Below are 22,521 nucleotides of genomic sequence, written 5' to 3' on the forward strand. Positions count from 1 at the left end.
CGCCTCTGCTTTTTATGATCTACATGAGCCAAATGGAAAAGAGACTAAAACAGAGTACGATAGGAACTGACATAAGCTATATGCTGGAAGGGCAGAAGGTAGCTCAAGGGACTGATGTATGCAGATGATATTGTACTGCTTGCTGACACCAGAGTAGGGCTACAGGAACTAATGAGCATATGTGGAGAGGAGGGAGAAAAATTGGGACTGCAATTCAGTAGAGAGAAGTCTGGGATAACAGTATACAATGAAGAAAGGGGGGAACCATTGGAAATACAAAGCACTAAGATTGATCATGTTGAAAAATACAAGTATTTGGGCATATGGCTAAACGAGGGCAAAAAGTACTTGGAAGAACAGGAAAAAATTATGATTGAAAAAGTGAAAAGGAACTCAGCTGTAATGAAACACAAGGCACTTTGGAACTATAATAGGTACGAGGTGGTTAGGGGCAACGTTACTAGACTAGCTTCAGTTGTAAAACTCCCCGCCCGCGCGCTTACAGCCGCTGTCGCCACTTCTGTGACAGCCGCCAGAGGGCAACGCTGTTCCATCGGGCTCCACTGCAGACGCCTCGTCACAGCCATCACAGCCTTGAGCTCGTGCGGACGGGCAGTTTGCGCGTGTTTCACGCTCGCTGGCGTTCTCCCTTGTCCGAATTAGTGATACCACGAGAAAGCGGTATCCACCTACAGCAACAAGATTTATCGCGCCAGTTCGTTAATACTGAAAGAAGGGTAAACTGCACGAAAGGAAGGAACGCATACAGCGAAACGCAGAAGCTGCGTTTCTAAATGTCGTTTGTTCCTGTCGTCTTAACGTTTCGCGCAGTTTAGGCTCACGAGCCTGAATATCTGGCCAGAGTGCGTGATTGTAGGATGATCTTTATCCCCACCGAAGCTTCTCACCACGCCAAAGAAGCACTACAAAAATAAAGATGAGGTTGGTCTTTGTACACACAAGCCACACACACACACAAAAAGTCGGAATTTTATTCCTTGAAGACGCTAAATCAGCGAAGCTGAAACGTGCGGCCCCTGTGTTTATCACTGGGTTAATCCCGAGGGTTCATTAAAGTATTTCTCAGTTATGAGGTTACACACACAATCGGCTGCGAGAGAGAACGACGTCACTGACGGTATGTCCGCAGTTGTCGCTTGCGTTCGATGTCTCGAGTTTGCTCGGCGGCGTGGTTAGCAGCCTTCGCCTGCGATTTGCCGCTTGCGATTCTTCAAAATTAAATCTTTCCGTTACGTATGACCATGAGTGGCTCATACTCCCTTAAGCAATGGCTCATACCCCCGTAAACGCGGCCGCCCCATTACGACGACAGTAGTGAAGTGAAATTCTACGCTGTGGAAGACGACGACGAACGCGGGAGCAGTGACACGAGCGCGGGCCGTTGATTTAGCAGTGAGTTCCCGGTCGGCACGAGGAATCGCTCTGTTTCACGCCGAGCGAAGCGTCGCATTGCTGGGAGCACAGAAAAAAAGTGGGGCGCCGAACTGTCGACATCGTTCCGATAGCGGCCTATGCAGCCAGGTACGCAGCACGTCGGCATCGTCTGCTGATATTCTTAAGAAACTCGGCGAAGGATGACACGGATGACGTGCTCGCTGAAATTCGCTGTCAAGAACGAAACACAGACTACACCAACGCTGCACCGCGTGCTTAGTCCGGCCCGCCCGCGTAGCCGGCTAGTGAGGAAGTGAAGCCGGGCGCGACTGCAGCGCCACGAAGGCGCTGGCGGGTGGCGGTGCCGAGTTTTAAAACTGAAGCTAGTCTAGTAACGTTGGTTAGGGGCCTATGGAAAGGGGTACCTGGCCTCACATTCGGAAATTCAGTACTGTGCATGAAATCGGAAGTTCAGGCATGCATGGAAACGAGACAGAGAAGTGTAGGCAGGTTGGCCTTAGGAGCACAGGGAACACCCCTAATGAGGGAGTGCAGGGGGACATGGGATGGACGTCATTCGAAGGTAGAGAGGCAATAAGTAAACTAAAATTCGAACAGAGACTCCCAGCACTGGAGGAAAAAACGTGGGCAGGAAAAGTGTACAAATATCTGTACATGAAAAGTTTGAACACAAAGTGGACACTCAGAACGAGGAAGCTGAGGAATAGATACCTACAGCCGAGGGAGGGGGTCCAACGTGGTTCTAGTTTGGGAAAGGAGGTGAAGGAGACTGAAAGAAAAATGTGGGAAGAAAGAATGCTCGGAAAGCCAGCGCTATCATTGTATAGGTCACAAAAACAGGAGATTAAGAGAGAGCTCTTATTTGATAACTCGCGGGGCAGCTCACTATTATTCGAAGCTAGGACGGGGGTTTTGAGAACGAAAACATACAGGGCTAAACTTGAAGACGTGGACCTTCGGTGCACAGCTTGCGGAGCCGAAATGGAGACCACTGAGCATATAGTGCTGAGATGCACAGACCTTCGCCCGACCCTGGCAGGGGGAACAGGGGCAGATATGGAAGGGGCATTAGGTTTTCCCGGGGAACAAGGGCAAATAGACGAGAAAAGAGTGGCAGTAACGAAGGGGAGGCTAGAGGATTGGTGGAGGAAGTCAAGGGATAGATAATACCATAAATCGGGGTGATAATGTTTCCTCTACTGTTTTAGATAGTTATTTTGGGGGGAGGAGGGGAGTGAAAACTAGATTAAGGAAAAAAGGATATAAAGAAAGGGAAAAAAAGAATAATGATAAAATAGGAGGGGGAGAAAAAGGCTAGGTGGCGCCACCCACCGCCCGTTACAAAGGGTATAGCCGCCATCCATCCATCCATCCATCCGGAACTCTGCCCTTGCATTCTGCTGTGAAATATGTGCTACCCACTTCTATTGCTGTCTGAATGGGGACACAATTATGAAAACACTGAAAGTTGCTGTTCGTTAGGTAGTTGGCAAGAAATTATTCGTTACATAGGCATTCCCGCAAGTACAGCACATTTGTAATGTTATACGTCGATGTATCTCTGCCGACCACTACTCTGGCCAGCAATCAAGGTGGGTAGCATATATTTCACAGCAGAATACAAGTACGCTTTAACATCAGAGGAAGCTTTCGTGAAATTGCTTGCTAAATGTGCGCAGCGACACGGCCAACCTATGATCAGAAAGCGCTCTGCTCTAGCTAGTTACACAACGCTCATTACGTGAACCATAAGCTTCAAGAATGCGCGCAAGCGCCAAACTTGCTTACCTTTCAAGACTTAGCATACGCTCCTTCGTCTCACAGGTACCGTGGTACCGACGTTTTTCTGGCGCAAACGCTGTAGAACTTCCGATGAACTCCAGGTCCACAAAAGCACAACCTAGAACAAATTCTTCCATACACTATGATTCGAAGTCCCAGTACCAGACTTTTCACGAGAGCACGGGCAGGCAGCTCGGCAAACACAGGTACCGTGACGCTAAGTTCAGCAGTACCGCGCCCCGCGACTTCTGCAACACCAGCCAGAATATTGCCTCTGAATGTACGTCGGACAGACTTTCTCGCGTCTTCGGCGCTGTGCTGAGTCAGTCAAGCCGTATTAAGCCTTTCTTGCTTATTACGGCGCTCTACCTTCAAAAAGAAACATCGCTGATTTTTCCGGGGGAACAGTAGGGGCCGTAGTAGAGGCCCAGCGGTCGCCAAATCGGGCTTGAGTGCCCGCTGCTTCACCTATTGGTTAAAACACGTTGGCGGGCTAGTTGGTTAGAATCCATGGTAGAGTGTAGAAGCGCGACTGAACGAGAACGTAGAAAGAAACAGATGGAGAGCGCTTCACTTTCAACTATAGATTTTATTTTCGCACGCATCGATAAATATATACCGTACGAGCGGAAACAAACGCGACAGCAAAAAAGAACATTTAGTGGTGCATGCTCGATAAACCGTACACGTGTGCAAGGCATGGTGAAAACATGTACTGCAGTGGTCACAAAGATAATACGAGGAATCGTATCTCCTTTTAAGATAGCGACACCGAAGGCTTGCTTACGCACTTTTCCTCTAATTTTGCAATCTCGATGGCCTCCACAATCTCCCCCGTCATCCTGCTATGGGCCCTATACAGAATGGAAGTACTTTCAAATATGGGCTTGCAGGAACAATTTCGGCAGTGAATACCCCAAATGACCCGAGATTACCCTAGTGATGTTATATCGATGCTCTCTTAATCTCTCACTCATGCATCTGCCGGTTTGACCAGCATGAAAGTGGAATGGCATAGACAACGTTATGAGTGCAGGTTACAAATTGTTTGCGATGTTGAGTAGAAAATGCGTGCCTTATTGTTCTCTGTATTAACCTGCTCGCATAGCTTCTGTAGAGGCTCAGGGGCAGAGAAAACCATGTCCACCCCCGATTTCGCTGCTATCCTTATATGTGAAATGCAATGAATGTATAGTACCACAGCAACTTTCTTAGCTCTAGCACACTGGCACTGCTTCCATTCGATGCGTTTCTGCACTTCCTGCCTAAGCCCTCCGCGACAGACGTGAGCATACGCATCGGATAACCAGAATCTGCCAGGCGCTTGGCCTTATCTCTGAAAACTGGCTTCCACTTCGTGGTCACACAACTTCGTCAGAGAATTGTTGAAACACGATGATACTACTGCGCGTTTTACTAAGTTTTGAATGAGCGGAATCAAATGGTAGGACTGGCTTATTGCCTCTCGGCTGATAACTCCAGCAGGTAATCTGTGGAGAAAAGTGCAATCCCAAGTCTAAAAACCTTATGAAATTGCCTATGGGAACTTCATGTGTCAACGATAAAGGGGACAACACTTAATTAAGTGAACGAAGTTACGGTTTTTGAAACCAGCGAGTCAAAATTGTCTGATTCGTTATTCAAAATTATTAGGAAATCGTCAACAAATCTGAACACTTTCACGACATCGGTGTCATGTTTTAGGCGTTCATCAAGAACCTGGTCACGGTTAGCTAGATATAAGTCACTTAAGCAGGGAGCAATACATGACACAATGCATATGCCATCTCTTTTTTTGACAACATTTGCTTCGCAATCGCGTAAGTCGAGTCAACATAAAAACGAAGAAGTTCTAAAAACCTGTCGCAAGTCAAACCACAAGCGTTTTAAAATCGAACCGCTCCAAACTGGTCAATGCAGTCATTTACACTTTCATCACGTCATCCTGCGGGAGAGAATAGTATAGGTTTTTTAAGTCAATAGAAAAAGTGACAAGGTTCCTGTCTTGACAGTCTTTAAAAAAGAATTCCACCACTTGTTCAGACTTAGTTAACAAAAATGGGTCGTCGATTGGCAGGAGCTTTAAGTGCTTTTGTAAAAACATCGCTACAGGTTTTTGCCATATAGCATTCTCTGACACTATCACGGAAGAACCTATGCTGGTCAAACCGGCAGATGCATCATTGAGAGATTAAAAGAGCGTCGGTATAACGTCACTACGGTAATCTCGGGTCATTTCGGTATTCACTGACGAGATTGTTCCTTCAAGTCCATATTTGAAGGTACTTACATTATGTATAGGGCTCATCGCAGGATGACGAGGGAGATTGTGGAGGTCTTCGAGATACCAAAATTAGAGTAAAGTGTGTAAGCAAGCCTTCGGCGTCGCAATCTGAAAAGGAGATACGATTCCTCGGATTATCTTTGTGACCACTGCAGTACATGTTTTCACCATGCCTTTCACACATGTACGGTTTATCGAACATGCACCACTGAATGTTCTTTTTTGCTGTCGCGTTTGTTTCCGCTCGTACGGTATGTATTTATCGATGCGTGCGAAAATAAAATCTATAGTTGAAAAGTGAAGCGCTGGTGTCTGTGTACCTGTTTCTTTCTACTTCCTCGTTCAGTCGCGCTTCTACGCTCTACCATGGATTCACCTATTGTACCGCGCCGGCATCCAGCGTGCGAGCGTTAACGAACTCGACCCCACTCCGCAATGCCTGCACGCCTAGGGACAAAAGCCTACAAGAAACCTCCTCCGTAGTGCCTAGGCAAATTCATCTACTCGAGAAACAAAAGCCCCCAAATTTTCTCTCTCGCGCCTGCGCACAAACGGCTGGCGATCCTTCAAATGAACGCCTCAGTAAAAGAAAGGTGTGTATTGCGATTTCGGATTGGCATCGTTCTCGGAGAGCCAGGACAGTCAGATTGGTTGCCCAGTTGTGCGCAGCATTACTGACTGCAAGCACAATTTCATCACGTAAGGCATCACACGTATAGGTTCAAAACAAATAATTGTTATTGCATGCACAGTTATATGAAACGTAAGAAAGTATCAGCGGGCCACTAAAGTTGGAGGACAGAGAACTAGATTCGCGCTCGCTTTGAAACAATTTGTCGTCTGTTATTGCTTTTCTTGGTTTAGTTATGCATTGTAGGGGAGTAAACTTCACTGGAAGATGTAATATACGTGAATGGAAGCATCTTATGAAGGTTGTGCTTTAAGAACGCGTTATTTGTGTAGCCATATCCACTTTTTAGACGAAGCCTCTCACACCACCATCCAACACAAGCCTCGCAGATACATATAACATTCTAGCCTCTATACATATACACACAGCGCCCCTTAGGAAACTCCCATAGATGGTGGCGCCATGATTTCCCTCTAGGTGTTATGGTGAGAAACTCTACGAGTGCGGCTCGCTGAGGTCTTTGGCGTACGTTTGGCATGTCGCAGGCGCCAAAATCGGAAATAGTGGCGTCTACGTTAACATCCATGAACGACTTTGAACTGCGCGCCACGGTGACGTATAGAAGGCGGAGCATTGTAGGCGCGCCCCGCTACACCGTACCTTTCGCAGTGCAAGGCATTGAAGAAGGAGCGGAAGCACCGCAAAGGCAGTGTTCGATTGCCAATAAGCTCCTTTCATCACAGCAATAAAAGTATTGAGGGGCTTTAGAATCACAGCAGTAACAGTATGGAGGGCTTTTAGTTTGCGCCTCCACCTCTGCCCGCAGGCTCTGTCCCTTAAAGGTACCGCTGCGGTAACATGACGGATGTGGGGGGTTGGAATCCCCAGCAACCATGATGTTGTTATGTTTCGTTATGTCTAATGTTTAGCAGAACATGGGCCCGAATCGTTGTCGCTATCCCGGCGAACTGCATAGGTTTAGGACAAAGACCCTGCGCTCGCTTTTCTTGGTTGATGTAATTTCAATCAGGACGTGTTCTGTGTTACACACCCCGATATCATGTATTTAAATGTCGCAGTTTTGCCGAAAGGCAAAGCAACAATTGCGATAGCGAATTAGTAGATAGCTATATGAAGTGAGGTTAGTTTTATCGGCCGTATAAACTTGTAAACATTGGCTTACTAAATAAATTAACATGCATGCCGTCAGATTTTTTCTTCTTTTCATGTCGCTTTACATTCGCAGTTTATTCTTTTTTATTTCGCTTGAATGGAAAGTCGACCCTCCCGTTACAATCTTGGTCGCGTTACATTCGACTAAATACGGTATGTAACGCCAGCGAGAAATCTGCCCCATGAAATTTCAGAGCATTCTAATAACGGGCAAAGGATCTATCAGCTGCTCAGCGTCGTGTCTAAGGGGATGAGATAGCAATCTGCGAGCTGGCGTTGGAGCTCGCCACAGTACCGAAAAGCTGAATCATTTTTCATGTAACCACTTGAGCTAGACCCTCCGACAGGCTTGATATTAGAGAGTTTTAGCGCAGCGGGTTTACGGCCAGCGGAGCGGAGCGGGCGAGCGGAGACACGACTGCGCATGCGCACAACGCTGAGGCGGCCAGCGGTTTTCGGAGCCGCTGGAAAGCACTCCCCAGCGGAGGGTATACGCAGCGCGCGAGCGTGCGTAAGCGCGCGCGGGCGTGTATGGGAAATGGAAGATGGCAGCCGCGAACATGAACGCCGGCAGTTCTGCATCGACGACGGCGACTGCGGCACTGACCCGTACATTAGTACTCAGTATATTATTAACAAATAATGTACTGAGAACACGTAATATATCTTTATTCAACATTTCTTGCATTATAAAAGCAAGCGTAATTCAAATTCATTTCTCAGTAACTCCTATTCGGACCACTAGGTGGGGAAGCAGAGCGCCCCGCTCTCTCCGCTCGAGCGGGTGAGTGATCCGCCGGGCTAAAATTCTTTTTTCGCGAGCCGCTCCGCTGGCGCACCGGTGCTAAAACTCTCTATTAGGCGTTCCATATCTTTTGACCGCGCTTTTTGACCGCTACCACAGTAGCATCGGAAAGGGTTCGGTCTGCACCACGCTGTATACTCCATTTCAGACCTCAGGTGCAACGCTCTGCAAGCTACGCAATAAGTTCGGTGACGAGAATGTATCACTCCGCGCGTTGCGTCCAGGCCTGGCTGGGCGCCAAAGGCGGATGCTCGCGCCAGCTTGCACGTGAGGCTGCCGCGACGGGCTGCCAAAAAAAAAAAAGAAGAACAACGCAATAAAAAACAAATTGATCTAAAACAACGCATTAGATAACCGTATAAAACAGTTTGTTTCTGACGATTAAGACGTTTTTCATTCAATACTCGGCCTATACCAAGAACAGTTTCGAACAATTACGATCAAGAATGCAGCGTCGAACCCGAGGCCGGCCGACGGAGTGCCTAGCGTCTGGGAGGACGACGCAGTGAGGCTGGCGGAGTCGCTTCTTCCTTCTGAAAGGGTCTGGCCAACGTGGCGTTTATTCGGCTTGTATAGCATGTCAAGGATATGTTGCATCACGCCGTTGGCTATCACCCAGGTGGCGTGATCACACCTGACCAACGTCCAGGGAACCGCTAAAGTCCCTCGTGCTTGAAAGTATTAAATCACGAAAGAACCAAAGGCCGCTTGGGCGCGCATCGCCAGTTCAAAATGTTGCTCCAGTGCAAACTGGAGCAACATTTTGAACTGGCGATGCGCCTTTTTTCATCGTCAAACGGTGGCCAGGTGTCCTTTGATGCGGCAAAAGTAGCAAGTTTTGCTCCTGGACAATTCCTGAAGACGCCGAGTGCCGCAAGCCGCCACACCTGTAACACGGACCGATTTCACTAGAACATGAACGATTTTCATTCGGCCGATTGTCCCTGGTTTGGACGCCGTCCTGCGACGCGTCGGGCAGGTGTTCGGACACGCTGGGCTATCTTGAGTACGCTGAGCCACCTTGCCGGGCAGGAGGCCATGGCCATATTGACCCGAACGCCGCGCCGCCGAACCGCCATCTTGCGCACCTCCGACAGGCTGAACGTTTTCGGCGTCGCCGAACGCTTGGTTAGCATTCTACGCCGCTTCCGATTCTCGTCTGATTTCTTCGGCTTCATCCAAGGTCAAATTTTCGCCGTGAGCCTAGCGTCGGGTAGGACGACGCAGCGAGGTTCGCGGAGACGCTTGGAGTCTGGTCAACGTGGCGTTTATTGGACTCGTATAGCATTTGAAAGACATGTCGCATCATGCCACTGGCTATCACGCAGGTGGCGTGATCACACCTCATTGGCCATCACGCGATCATTGCAGATAATAGTGCTACTTTTGACGCCAGGGTACAGCACGACACAAGAAAGAACACCAAGCTATTTCTAAGTGCAGACGCAGTCACTGCAAGACGTATGAATATAGCCTCGACAGCGTTGCACCTGATTTTCTGAAACGGAGTATATATGTGAGGACACTCTCGAGACGCGATCTACGGGATAAAGTGGCAACAACGCAACACGCGCGGTGACGGCAGGGGATACGTATCGACGGGACGACCCTTAATTATTGCCAAGAATCAAGCTCAGGCCACCCAACGCGTACACAAACGCCCCAGAGTTGCAGCGCTTACCTTGACTCCTCTCGAAGTAGCGTCCAGTGGGCAGCGCAGAAACAGACGTCCACGAGCTTGAGCGCCCAACACAGGAATGGTTCTTTGCGGCAGTGGGTCCTCTCTTTGAAGTAGCGTCGACAGCGTTGCACCTAATTTTCTGAAACGGAGCATATATGTGAGGACACACTTGAGACGCGATCTACCGGATAAAGTATGTAGCAACAACGCGCGGTGACGGCAGCGGGTACCTATCGACGGCACGACGCTTATTTATTGCCAAGAATCAAGCTCAAACCACCCGACGCCTACACAAACGCCCCAGAGTTGCAGCGCTTACCTTGACTCCTCTCGAAGTAGCGTCCAGAGGGAACGACAGGGACAGGATGTCCAGAGCCTGTATGAACACGTCCTCGCGCTGGGGCACCCAAGACAGGAATGGTTCGTTGCGGCAATGGGGGCTTACCTCGATGGCTCGTTCCACGGGCCAGCGCGAGGCGCGATCTATCTAGATGTATATGTAGAGGAGGCACTATAGTAGAGGCTAGGTGTTAGCGATGATGATGATGGTGAAGGCTGAATTAATGGTACAAATCCACTGTGGGTGATAGGCCACGAACCGGGTGGTAATATGATTGAGAAATGAAATGTAGTAATAAATAAATAAATAAATGATAAAAAGGGGAAATACATGAATAATCCAAGATGAGAAATAAACTGATAATAAAAGAAATAAAGTAGTGTATAATAAGGTATTCAGCCTTGTAGATAGGAATATCGTAACACAAACTTGTTAATAAAATACACAGAGGATAGACGTAAAAATGAGCAAGTTTCGAATAATAATATTATTAATATAACTGTGAATTTGTGTTTCTGCTTTGAATTTTCTATATTTACCGCTTATTGAAGGAGAAATATATCAGTCATGGCAAATGCGAAATATTACTAAGGCAATCTTTTTGTGTCACGTAGGAAATTCCAACTGGCAAACGTTCATGTGGCTGTATCGTAATACCGTTGCTCCAAGTGAGAGTACAACAGCACTGCACAAAGGCAGTCCTAGATTTCGAAGCGGAATTTAAAGACATCGTTTTCGATGAGTAGAAAACCGCCGACACGATAATAAAAAGCGATCGATGGATTCCGGCTCATTGCAGAGGTGGCATAAAGGGGACACCGCCAGACCACATCTGTGCCCATAAAGATTAAGTGGTGGAATACGGCAATGCAGCATTGTACATGCTACTTTGAATTGCCAGTGAGAACACCATTGTCTGTTGCCAGAATAATTTACATGCATAAAGTCTGTAGATGTTGCTAATGTGAGTTTCCTTCCTTTCTTCTTTTGTCTGCGGTCACAGAAAACTGCCTATATCTGGCTAAAGTGAAACGCGCAGTTGCCGGCAGCACAGATATCAACCGTTCTGGCGGATTGGCCAAGAACCGGGTGGTTCAATATAGAAATAAGAAAAACATATATAAAAAATCTTGTAACAAGATTTGTGAATAGCTATACGCGAAATATTAGATACTAGCGTATGATTTTAATTGAATGAAATAACAAATCAATAAAAAGATACCTAATCTATCTTGTAGAAATAACGAAACCTCCTGTTCTGATTCCATAGTCAAAATCTCTGTGCTCTTACAATGAAGCCCTGGATGGCATCGACAACCTATTGAGATAGAAGCTAAATGAAAAACAGAAAAAAAGAAGAGAAATTGTAAATTGAAGAACCTTCTGCGTGACAGCCCGTGGCGCTTGCCCGCAGACGTGATCTTACGATGACTGGTCGAGGCACGCCTGGCAGGTGAGTCAAAATAGACGAGCCAGACAGGTGGAATGAAAAACGAAGTATTTTAGCATAACTGAATAATTCACGTGGCAGGAGCACGAGCTGCCAGACAAAAGCATGTTTCGGACGAGGGCATTATTTCGTAATTATTAACGCTGCGCGCTTTTGACTTCCACAACAGGAAGACGAAAGTTTTGTTACTCTGCGAAGATGTATGCGTGTCTAAGTGCTTGCGTCTTGTGTTTCTATCTGTAAACAAAGGGTCACAAGAACGCACATATCAAGCTTTCAGACAGCACAAATGTGGACGGATCTGCAGTAATGATACAAAAGAACCAGACGTTTGGAGACCAAAGAAGACGGCTGGAGAACCGGTGGTCTTTAAGGTATGGAAAAACACAGAAAGAAAGACCTTTGCTTGTTGTAAGAATATAACGCTTTAATGGTTCGTCCACTTATCCAAGCGACCCACTGATCTCACGACCCGAGAAAAGACCAATTAAAAAAGAAAAAAGAAGACAAGAACAATCCAGCTCTGCTGCTCAAGCCACCATGCCCTTTCAAAGCACAAAAAAAGAAAAGGAAGCCCGCAGGATTAATCCATCCAGTCAGCTAAAATTCAAAAGCGGCGTGCAGCTTCTCCTTTTACTACGCTCTGCGTGCGTGCGCTACAGTCTGTGATGCCGCACGCACACGAAGCTATGAGCTCTCTCTGGTGCTCAATAATATGTGCGTTCCGGGTCTTAACACAACACGAGCTTCAATTGTTTTCCTCAGGCGAGCGCGTTGCCGTCCCGACGCGTCCCGGTTGCGTATCTACAATTGCTAGTAGGTACAGCGGGGCGGGGCGTTTCTGGCTCCGCTGACGCTGGCTCACCGGAGTGCTTACCGCGTGAGTGACTCTCGATGGCAGCGCCACCGCATTTTGGCATAGCGCCGGGATGGCCTGCGTATCTACAATTGCTAGTGGGTACAATGGGGCGTGGCACTTACGGAGACGGAGGACATTAGCGCGCATGCGCAAGTAAGAGCGGGCGCGAGAGAGGAAAAGTGGGGACTTTGGCTCCTTGAATATGACTGCCTATAATCACGGGTGATGCGGCCCCAACGATAGACGTGTCGATAGACGTGTGACGATAGATTGCCTTCAGGGTCGCGTCGCGCCCATGCCGGGTGCGTACGTGTCGCACTGTTTATGAGGTCGCCCCACCTTTGCGTCGTCCGGACCCGTTTTGTGTAGCGGCAAAGCCAGCTTGACGGCGAGTGAACCAGGACGCGTCGCGACGGGAACGCGCTCGCCTGAGGGAAACAAACAAGAAGCCCATGTTAAGACCAGGAACACATATATTATTCAGCACCAGAGAGAGCGCATAGTTCCGTGTGCGTGAGGCATCACAGACTGCAGTGCACGCACGTAGAGAGTAGTAAAAGGAGAAGCTGGGGGGGGGGGGGGCACGTCGCTTTTGAATTTTAGCTGACTGGATGGATTAACTCTACGAGCTTCCTTTTTTTTTTCTTTTTTTGAAACGGCGTGGTGGCGCGTGCAGCAGAGCTGGATTTGTTCTTGTTAGTTTTTTTTCCTTTTCAAATACGTATTTTCTCGGACCGTGAGATGAGTGGTTCGCTTGGATAAGCGGCCGAAGCATTAATGCATTATGTTCTTATAACACGTAAGACTTCCTTCGTTCTGTGTTTTTCCATACCTTAAAGGCCACCGGTTCTCCAGCCCTCTTCTTTGTTCTCCAAACATCTGTGCAGGTTCCTTCGTGTCAGCACTGCTGATGCGTCCACCTTCGTGCGCTGTCTGAAAGCGTGAAATGTGCATTCTTGGGCCACTTTGCTTGCTGGTCGAAACACAAGACGCAAGCACTTGGACATGCATGCATTCTCGCAGAGGAACAAAACTTTCGTCATCCTGTTGTGCAAGTCAAAAGCAGCGCAGCGTTAATAATTACGAAATAATGCCCTCGTCCGAAACATCCTTTTGTCTGGCACGTGTTCCTGCCACGTGAACTATTCAGGTAGGCTAAAATACTTCGTTGTTCATTCCTCCTGTCTGGCTCGTCTATTTTGACTCACCCGCCAGGCGCGCCTCGACCAGTCATCGAAAGATCGCGTCTGCTGGCAAGCGCCAATTGAGGTCTGTCACGCGTCAGGGTTCGAGAAGGTTCTTCAATTTACAATTTTTATGCGAAGCATATTACTAGAGCTCAACCCAGCTCCTCAGGCGCGGCGGTGTCGCCTTCAAGGCTGACCACGTGACACCGTGACGTCACGACAGAGGAGAAACGGGGCTCCAACTCGCGCCGTCGCTCGCGGCGTCGCGGCGGTATATAAGCAGCTGCGCTTGTTTCTAGGTGGCTCTTGCAAGATGGGCTGGGTGGGAATCGAACCAGGGTCTCCGGAGTGTGAGACGGAGACGCTACCACTGAGCCATGAGTACGATGCTCCAAAGCGGTACAAAAGCGCCTCTAGTGAATGCGGTGTTGCCTTAGAAACGAGCTGCTTAAGGCTCAGGCGTGCGTCGCTTGCTCAGGCGCACATTTCGTTGCCGCGCCGAACGCTGCGTTGTTCGACGCTCACCGCGTCCAATGCGGGGCGCGTAGTCGCTGCGCCGTAGCCCATTGTCTTACACCCCTTGGCGGGTCGACGGGAACGCTGTCGCGTTCCACTCTTGAAGGCGAAGCAGAGTAACGCATGAGTTGTTTCTTCGTCTAGCCGAACCAAATATAGCGAAGCAACAGCAGTTCACCAGGCTAAACAGTGGTTCAACAACTAAAATAAAGGCTAGTATGCTTCGCATCCTGGGCTTAACCTTAGCTAAGCCACAGCCATTTTCTTCTTTTTTTCTGTTTGTTATTTAGCTTCTGTCTCAATACGCTGTCGATGCCACCTAGGCCTTCATTGTAAGAACTCATGGATTTCAACTACGGAATCAGAACAGGAGGTTTCGTTATTTCTACAAGGTCAATTAGGTATCTTTTTATTGATTTATTCCTTCATTCTATTAAAATCATACGCTAGTATCTAATACTTCGCATATACCTATTCAGAAATTTTGTTACAATGATTCATAAATATTTTTCTTATTTCTATATTGAACTACCCGGTTCTTGACCAATCCGCCAGAACGGTTGATACCTGTGCTGCCGGCAACTGCGCGTTTCACTGCAGCCAGATATAGGCAGTTTTCTGGGACCGAAGACAAAAAAAAAACTCACATTAGCAACATCTGCAGACTTTATGCATGTAAATTATTCTTGCAACAGACAATGGTGTTCTAACTGGCAATTCAAAGTATCATGCACAAGGCGGCGATGCCGCATCCCAGCAATTAACCTTTACGGGCACAGATGTGGTCTGGCGGTATCCCCGTTATGCCACCTCTGCAACGAGCCGGAATCCATCGATCGCTTTTTATTATCGTGTCGGCGATTTTCTACTCATCGAAAACTAAGTTTTTAAATTTCGCTTCAAAATCTAGGACTGCCTTTGTTCAGTACTGTTGTACTCTCAAGTGGAGCAACGGTATTAGGATACAGCCAAACGAACGTTTGCCGAGCTAGTTAGAATTTCCTCTGTGACACAAGAAGACTGGCTTATTAACGCGATAGCGTTAAGGAGCTCGTGTCGCAGAAAAGCCGGTGTCGTCGGTGTCGGGTGTCGGCGTCCGCGGCGTTGGCCGTGAGCGATAAATCATGGCAGGTACTTCGTAAATAAAAAGCAACTTCCAAGATGGGCTGGGTGGGAATCGAACCAGGGTCTCCGGAGTGTGAGACGGAGACGCTACCACTAAGCCACGAGTTTTTTTTTTTCTTTATTGCCGGAAGTTTCACCAAGCTAACAAAAAGGGCATCATTTCTTGAAATAAGGTAAGCGATACATAAATATACACTCACACACATTCAACTTTGTGCGCATGCATATTGTGCGGTCAGTCACATTGTGGCTGGCCATGTCAAGTTTAAAATTCCTTTAATGTGGCGAGGGGCTCAATCCTCGCCAGCCAATCCGGAGGACATTCTTGTTCTTTAATTACATCAATGAACTTGGAAATAACTTCCCGGAAGAGCAGCCGTGCAGGCCGGCTGTCAGGCTCACAAAAGAAACCGGCCATTCGAGCCCTCCATAAACAGTGGAGGCCCATTAGCATGATTAAGTCCAATGGCATGCCATCCTCATTTTCTACCGTCAAAAATCTAATACCTAATGGGCTTAAAGGCAATTCTTTCTGTAGTGTTCTTTGAAGAACGTCCCAAAAGAAAACCCCTGCCCAACAATGCAAAAAAACATGGTCAATTGTTTCTAATTGTTTACATATAAGGCAGTTTGCTCCCCATGGTAAATAAAAACCCTTCTCTTGTAAAAAGGCCCGTACTGGCAAAGTTCCGGTATGCAACTTAAAGAAAAAGGATTTAGTGCTTGGCTGCACCTGCATTTTCTTGACACGCTTTAACACGTCATTTCCCTGTCCTCCACTGTTTATGGCTCTGTACATCGGAACCGGCATAATCATGTCAACTACATCCCTGTACAATTTCTTCCGCGACACCGAAAAGAGATAATCATTAGAAAAACGTACGGACAGAAAACGGACACTGTCAACGACTTCCCTTAGGTACCCTCGAAGAGCACCAGGCATACTTAAATTGCAGACCACGTACATCGGCAGATGCTTGCTCAGTCGTAACTGGCACATTGTGCGCAGAAAGGGGTCATGCACGTCTCGAAAGAAAGAAAACCGGTTTACTAGCTGCTTCGCAAAAAGATGTGACAGGCCTAAGCCCCCGTCCTTGACTCTCCTAAACAAGTTCGTGCGGCTACACCTCTCCCATTCTGATGCCCAAATGAACACAGCAAAAACTCTGTGGAACCTTTGCACATTTAAACGAGAGCAACAGAAAACTTGCATAACGTACCATATTTTGCTTATTAAAAACAAGTTACATACAGTAGCTCTCGCAAACATCGAGAGATGAGCACCTTTCCAATCTGTTGTTTTTTCCTTGAGTCGTTTGGCCTCTTCTAGCCAATAGTCCTCATTCCGCCGGTAATGTTCGAGCGGAACGCCCAAGTATTTAGCTGGCGCTTTAATCCATCTAATGTTGGCGAACATTTCCGGTGTTGACTGCCATTCACCATGCCAAAAACCGAGACACTTATTCCAATTTGCAAAGCTCCCTGTTGTGTTTCCGAAATGTTTAACAATGGTTGTTACCTCTGTAATGCTTTCTTTAGTTATACAGCACACCGCTACATCGTCTGCATATGCCAGGAGTTTCACTTCGGCTTCCATGAGTTTGAAGCCCTTAATGCTACTGTTTTGAATAATTGCCAAACATAAGCTTTCTAGATAGATGGCAAACAAAAGCGGGCTGAGAGGACACCCCTGGCGCACGGAACGCTCTATCTTAATGGGGGCCCCCAGTGTCTTGTTAATTATCAGCCGTGTTGAGCAGTTCCGGTACGCCAGAGCTACCCCATCAGCGATGATTGATCCTACATTCACGTACTCAAGAACTAATAACAAAATTTCATGTGGGACAAAATCAAAGGCTTTTTCTAAATCTATCTGCAGGATGGCAACGGCATATTGAAAATCGTCACAGCATTCCAAGACCCCTCTCATCGTGTGTACATTTGTCGCAATAGTGCGTCCCTTTATACCACAAGTCTGGTGTGGTCCTACAAGATCCTTAATTATTGACTGTAATCGGCTTGCAAGAACTTTCATTAAAACTTTGTAATCCGTGTTGGTCAATGAAATGGGTCTGTATGCTGTGACTAGCCTCAGCATTGCTTTTTGGTTCGTCTTAGGAATAAGGACGGTATGGGCTTCAGAGAAAGACGGTGGTAATCTGTTGGTAGTAAAAACTTCGTCAAACAACGCTTTCAACAAAGGCACCAACTCGTTCTTGAACGCTTTATAAAAGGCCGCGCCTAGACCATCCGGGCCTGGCGACTTATTAGGGCTCAGGTTATCTATAGCACTTTCTACTTCAGCATGCGTAATGGGTGCTTCTAGAAGTGACTTCGTTTCCGCTGATAGTTGAGGCATACGGGAAAGATAGTTTGCTCTGTATGCCTCGATATCGACTGGCTGGTATGCAAAGAGCCGCTCGTAATGCCGGTGAAAAGCACCTGCGATGCTCTCCCGGTCATTCAGTTCTTGGCCATTCTCTTCAATCACTTCTATTTCGTTTCGCCGCGCATGCGTCTTCTCGATACCTAGCGCCCGTTTCGTGGGCGTTTCACCCACGGCCCATGATTGTGCTCTGGCTCGAACGAGCGCCCCGCGATAGCGGTTCTCCTCGAATTGTTCCAGCTGTTGTTTTATCCTAAGTAGGTCTTCTTTAAAAAGACCTGGCGCTTTGCTTTCCAGCGCAGTTAGTTTCCGCAATGTTTCCTTCAGCCCGTTCTCTCTCATTTTTTCACGGTATTTCAAGACGCTGCTTCTTTCGATTGCCTTCACTTTAAAACTTTGTTTCAGTAATTCCCAATCAACACCTATCTGCTTATTACCGTCCAGTTTAACCTCGTTTATTTCTTCTGACACAAAACGGATAAAGTGCTCGTCGCGTAGTAGCGTTGCGTTAAATTTCCACAGATCCCAGTTAAAACTATTACATCTTTTTTTTTCACCAACATTGCATTTCACTAAGCAATGGTCCGAGAAAGAGATGGGTAGTACAGTGTAAGTGTTACATGCAGGTATGATTTGAAGGGACACGTAAATCCTGTCTAGCCGAGCATGGCTAGAGCCCTGAAAATGCGTGTACTGCACCTCGCGTTCCCCTTCTAGACATTCGGCAACGTCGGCAATATCATGCTCGTCTATCAGTTCTTTTAACAATACGGTGCTCTTGTCGTTCGGTCTCTTTTTTGTCGCTCTATCCCTCCCACTCAATACGCAATTAAAATCCCCTAGCAAAACCAGTTGTTTCGTGACATTGAGATGCTTCTTAATCTCCGAAAAGAATAAGGTTCGGTCTTTATCCGCGTTTGGTGCATAAATACAAATGACCCGCCAGTCACGCTCGCCCAACGAAAAATCGCACCACACAATCCTACCCGACACACATGAGAAATAATTTTGTATCACAAGGCTTTGCAATTTTTTAACAAAAATGATGCAGCCAGCAGATGTTCCCACGGCATGGCTAACAAACACAAAATACTTAGACGTGAAACGAAGCACCATGCCTCCGGTTTCCTCCTCCCCTTCAACTTTTGTTTCTTGTACTGCCAACACGTCAATGTCCTGGTCCACCAAGAGTCGATAGACCTGACTCTGCTTTTTCTTGGCAGCCAGTCCTCGCACATTAAGTGTGGCGAAACTAAAAGACAGGTTGGAAGCCATCATTCACTAATATTTTTAAAGGGAAACCCGAAGCATGGTGCTTACCTTTAACGTCTAGCACAACGCTAGACGTCACCATGCTTGTCCGGTTGCCCGGTGTCGTTTTGTTGCGGCGCCGGATTGTCCCCGACACGCCTCCCTGCCCCGACGTTCGGCACTGGCTTGTAGCCGGAGCGTCTCCCCAGAGGCGCCTTTGCAGGCGGTTCATCCGTCTTGTTTGCCTCATGGCTACCTTTGAGGTCTTCTTTTTCCAGCAGTCGCTTGACGGCCGCGCCAGCAACCGATGTATTGGTGGTCCCGTCAGCTGCCTCGTCCTTGCAGTCGGTCAGCGCGCCGACCACAACTTGCGGAAAATACTCCCCTTTCTCAACGTCTTTCTCTGCCGTTTCCGGTGTCCTCGGAGATTTATTCGGGAGTTTAGGGGGGCGATGTGTCTTCTCTGCAGCAGGTGCCACTGTAGTGGTGGTCTCCTGCAGTTTGGCCACGTCTCCTGTACCTCTGGCCGCTTCCTCAGCTTCAGCCACGTCCATGGCTTCCTCTGCTGTCTTGTCACCTTCAGGCTGACCTACCGCTGCGGCATAAGAACGCTCACATTTGGCGTCAACATGCCCGAAACGTCGGCACAGAGAACATCGGGGTACTTTACAGTCGCGGCGTACGTGACCGTTTCCTTTGCAGCGCAAACACTGCATCGGCCGTCCAGGGGCGACGACGAGGGCCAGCTCACCGGCGACCCGGATCTGATGGGGCAGGTCATCCACGGTGACACCACTCTTGAAGTTCAACAGCACGGTCCTCGTCGTCGAGCCTTTGTCACTGATGCCTTCAACGCGCCAGCGCTCCCGGCTGACCTCCAGCACCTTGCCGAAGGCCGCAAATGCCGTCTTCACATCCTCGTCGTCGACACCGTGGAGTAGCCAGTGCAGCCGCAACTTCACCGTCCGGTCCTGCGGATCGATGATGAGGCAGCGCCGCCCCTTCACCTGAAGCTCCCTGACGGCCTGCAGACGCTTTGTTGCATCAGCGCCACACATGGTGACCGCCCAGACATGGTTTATCTGGTACGCTCCCAGTGCAACGACTTCAGGCAGCAATCCGGTAAGGCGCAGGGCGTCACGAAAATCTTCAACCTTAAAAGGCCTAGCCTGGATGTCGCCGTGTAAAAACACGGTGTATATATATATATATATATATATATATATATATATATATATATATATATATATATATATATATATATATATATATATATGTATACACTGCGGTGTATATCGGTAATTATGAGCACGTAACTTACAGAAGTCGCATTTACACGAATAGCGAAGTACGTTTCCGCTACATTTCTTCTCCGCTTACCGCAAACGCAGAGCCATCTTGCGGCAAACACAGAAGACCCCTGCTCTCAATGTACGGCGCTGCCCCGACAGGTGGCGCGCCATGCGCGCATTGGGGCTGTGCTGTGCGCGGACCGGTGCCAGGCGCGTTGCGGCCCCGACTCCCTCTCCCCTGGCGACGCTTCGCCGTGCTCCCACGCGGGTTGCAGAATCAAGCGCCGTTCCTTTCTTTAGATTACTATCTGTCTATCTCTCTGCCCGTGCCGATCACGACGTTTGGCTGGCGTAGATCGTTTCCCCCTCCGAGACACCGAGTTCTTTTGTTCGTTCCGTTTGCTCAGGCTCATGTTTCGTTGCCGCGCAGAACGCTGCGTTGCTTGACGCTCTCCGTGTGATAGGTGGGCGCAAAGTCCGATGCGGGGCGCCTCGTAAGTGATCCCTGCGCCGTAGCGCTTTGTCTTACACCTCTTGACGGGTCGATGGGAACGCTGTCGCGTTCCACTCTTGAAGGCGAAGCTTAAGCGTCCTCCAATTTTTAATATTTCGCATTCGCCATGACTAATATATTTCTCCTTCAATAAGCTGTAAATATGGAAAATTCAAAGGAGAAACACAAATTCACAGGTATATTAATAATATTATTATTCGAAACTTGCTCATTTTTACGTCTATCCTCAGTGTATTTTATTAATAAGCTTGTGTTACGATATTCATATCTAGGCAAGGCTGACTACCTTTATTATACACTACTTTATGTCATTTATTATCGGTTTATTTCTCATCTTGGAATATTCATGTATTTCCCCTTTTTATTATGTATTTATTTATTTATTTGTAAACTACTTTATTTGATTTCTCAATCATATTACCACCCGGTTCGTGGCCTGTCACCCATAGTGGTTTTGTGCCATTAATTCAGGCTTGACTATCATCATCATCGCTAACAGCTAGGCTCTACATATACATCTAGATAGATCGTACCTCGCGCTGGCACGGGGTCGCGTGGAACGAGCCCTCGAGGTAAGCCCCCATTGCCTCAACGAACCATTCCTCTGTTCGGCGCTCGAGTTCCTGGACGTCTTACTCATCGCTGGCCGCTCGACGCTACTTCAAGGAGAGGACCCATTGCCGCAATGAGCCGTTCCTGTGTTGGGCGCTCAAGCTGGTGGACGTCTTTTTCTGCGCTGCCCACTGGACGCTACTTCGAGAGGAGTCAAGGTTAGCGCTGCAACTCTGGGGCGTTTGTGTACGCGTTGGGTGGTTTGAGCTTGATTCTTGGCAATAATTAAGGGTCGTCCCGTCTACAGGTATCCGCTGCCGTCACCGCACGTTGTTGGACGCACGTTGTTGCTACTTTATCCGGTAGATCGCGTCTCGAGAGTGTCCTCACATATATACTCCGCTTCAGAAAATCAGGGGCAACGCTGTCGAGGCTAGTGATACTTTTTTGCCGTGGCTGCGTGGGTACTTAGAAATAGTTTGGTGTTCTTTCTTGTGTCGCGCTGTACCCTGGCGTCAAACGTAGCACTAGCTATTATCTGCAATGATCGCATGATGGCCAATGAGGTGTGATCACGCCACCTGCGTGATAGTCAGCGGCATGATGCGACATGTCTTTCAAATGCTATACCAGTCGAATAGGCGCCACGTTGACCAGACTCCAAGCGTCTCTGCGAACCTCGCTGCGTCGTCCTACCAGACGCTAGGCTCACGGCGAAAATTTGACCTTGGATAAAGCCGAAGAAATCAGACGAGAATCGGAAGCGGCGTAGAATGCCAACCAAGCGTTCGGCGACGCCGAAAACGTTCAGCCTGTCGGAGGTGCGCAAGATGGCGGTTCGGCGGCGCGGCGTTCGGGTCAATATGGCCATGGCCTCCTGCCCGGCAAGGTGGCTCAGCGTACTCAAGATAGCCCAGCGTGTCCGAACACCTGCCCGACGCGTCGCAGGACGGCGTCCGAACCAGGGACAATCGGCCGAATGAAAATCGTTCATGTTCTAGTGAAATCGGTCCGTGTTACAGGTGTGGCGGCTTGCGGCACTCGGCGTCTTCAGGAATTGTCCAGGAGCAAAACTTGCTACTTTTGCCGCATCAAAGGACACCTGGCCACCGTTTGACGATGAAAAAAGGCGCATCGCCAGTTCAAAATGTTGCTCCTGTGCAAACGCTACGCGGCCAAGCGGCCTTTGGTTCTTTCGTGATTTAATACTTTCAAGCACGAGGGACTTTAGCGGTTCCCTGGACGTTGGTCAGGTGTGATCACGCCACCTGGGTGAC

At 48.2% G+C, this 22,521-nt stretch overlaps 2 protein-coding genes across 13 annotated transcripts in view; one reads left to right on the forward strand and one right to left on the reverse strand.

The window, feature by feature from the left end:
- The window catches only part of LOC142575553 (uncharacterized), a 28,159-nt gene extending 17,898 nt beyond the window's left edge, over positions 1-10,261 (reverse strand). For 5 of the 10 annotated variants that reach the window (XM_075684989.1, XM_075684988.1, XM_075684982.1 and 2 more), the window contains exons 1-2: positions 10,092-10,261; positions 9,773-9,911 (exon numbers count right to left, since the gene is read on the reverse strand). Coding sequence is in view for 2 of the 10 variants with exons in the window: in XM_075684987.1 (XP_075541102.1) it covers positions 9,773-9,925 (153 nt within the window). In the remaining 8 variants the exon portion in view is untranslated. Of the gene's footprint in view, positions 1-3,204; positions 3,317-9,772; positions 10,022-10,091 lie in introns of those variants that run through there. The other 5 variants (XM_075684981.1, XR_012826668.1, XR_012826669.1 and 2 more) reach the window with 5 other exon arrangements.
- LOC142575567 (uncharacterized) overlaps positions 1-22,521 on the forward strand; it is a 365,001-nt gene that overhangs the window by 330,089 nt on the left and 12,391 nt on the right. The window contains exon 1 of one of the 3 annotated variants that reach the window (XM_075685030.1): positions 20,317-21,462. The exons of the other annotated variants lie outside the window; for them this stretch is intronic. The gene's annotated coding sequence lies outside the window, so the exon portion shown is untranslated. Of the gene's footprint in view, positions 1-20,316; positions 21,463-22,521 lie in introns of those variants that run through there. 3 annotated transcript variants of the gene reach the window in all.

The sequence above is a fragment of the Dermacentor variabilis genome, chromosome 3, assembly GCF_050947875.1.
Source record: "Dermacentor variabilis isolate Ectoservices chromosome 3, ASM5094787v1, whole genome shotgun sequence".
In the NCBI taxonomy this organism is placed as follows: Eukaryota; Metazoa; Arthropoda; class Arachnida; order Ixodida; family Ixodidae; genus Dermacentor; species Dermacentor variabilis.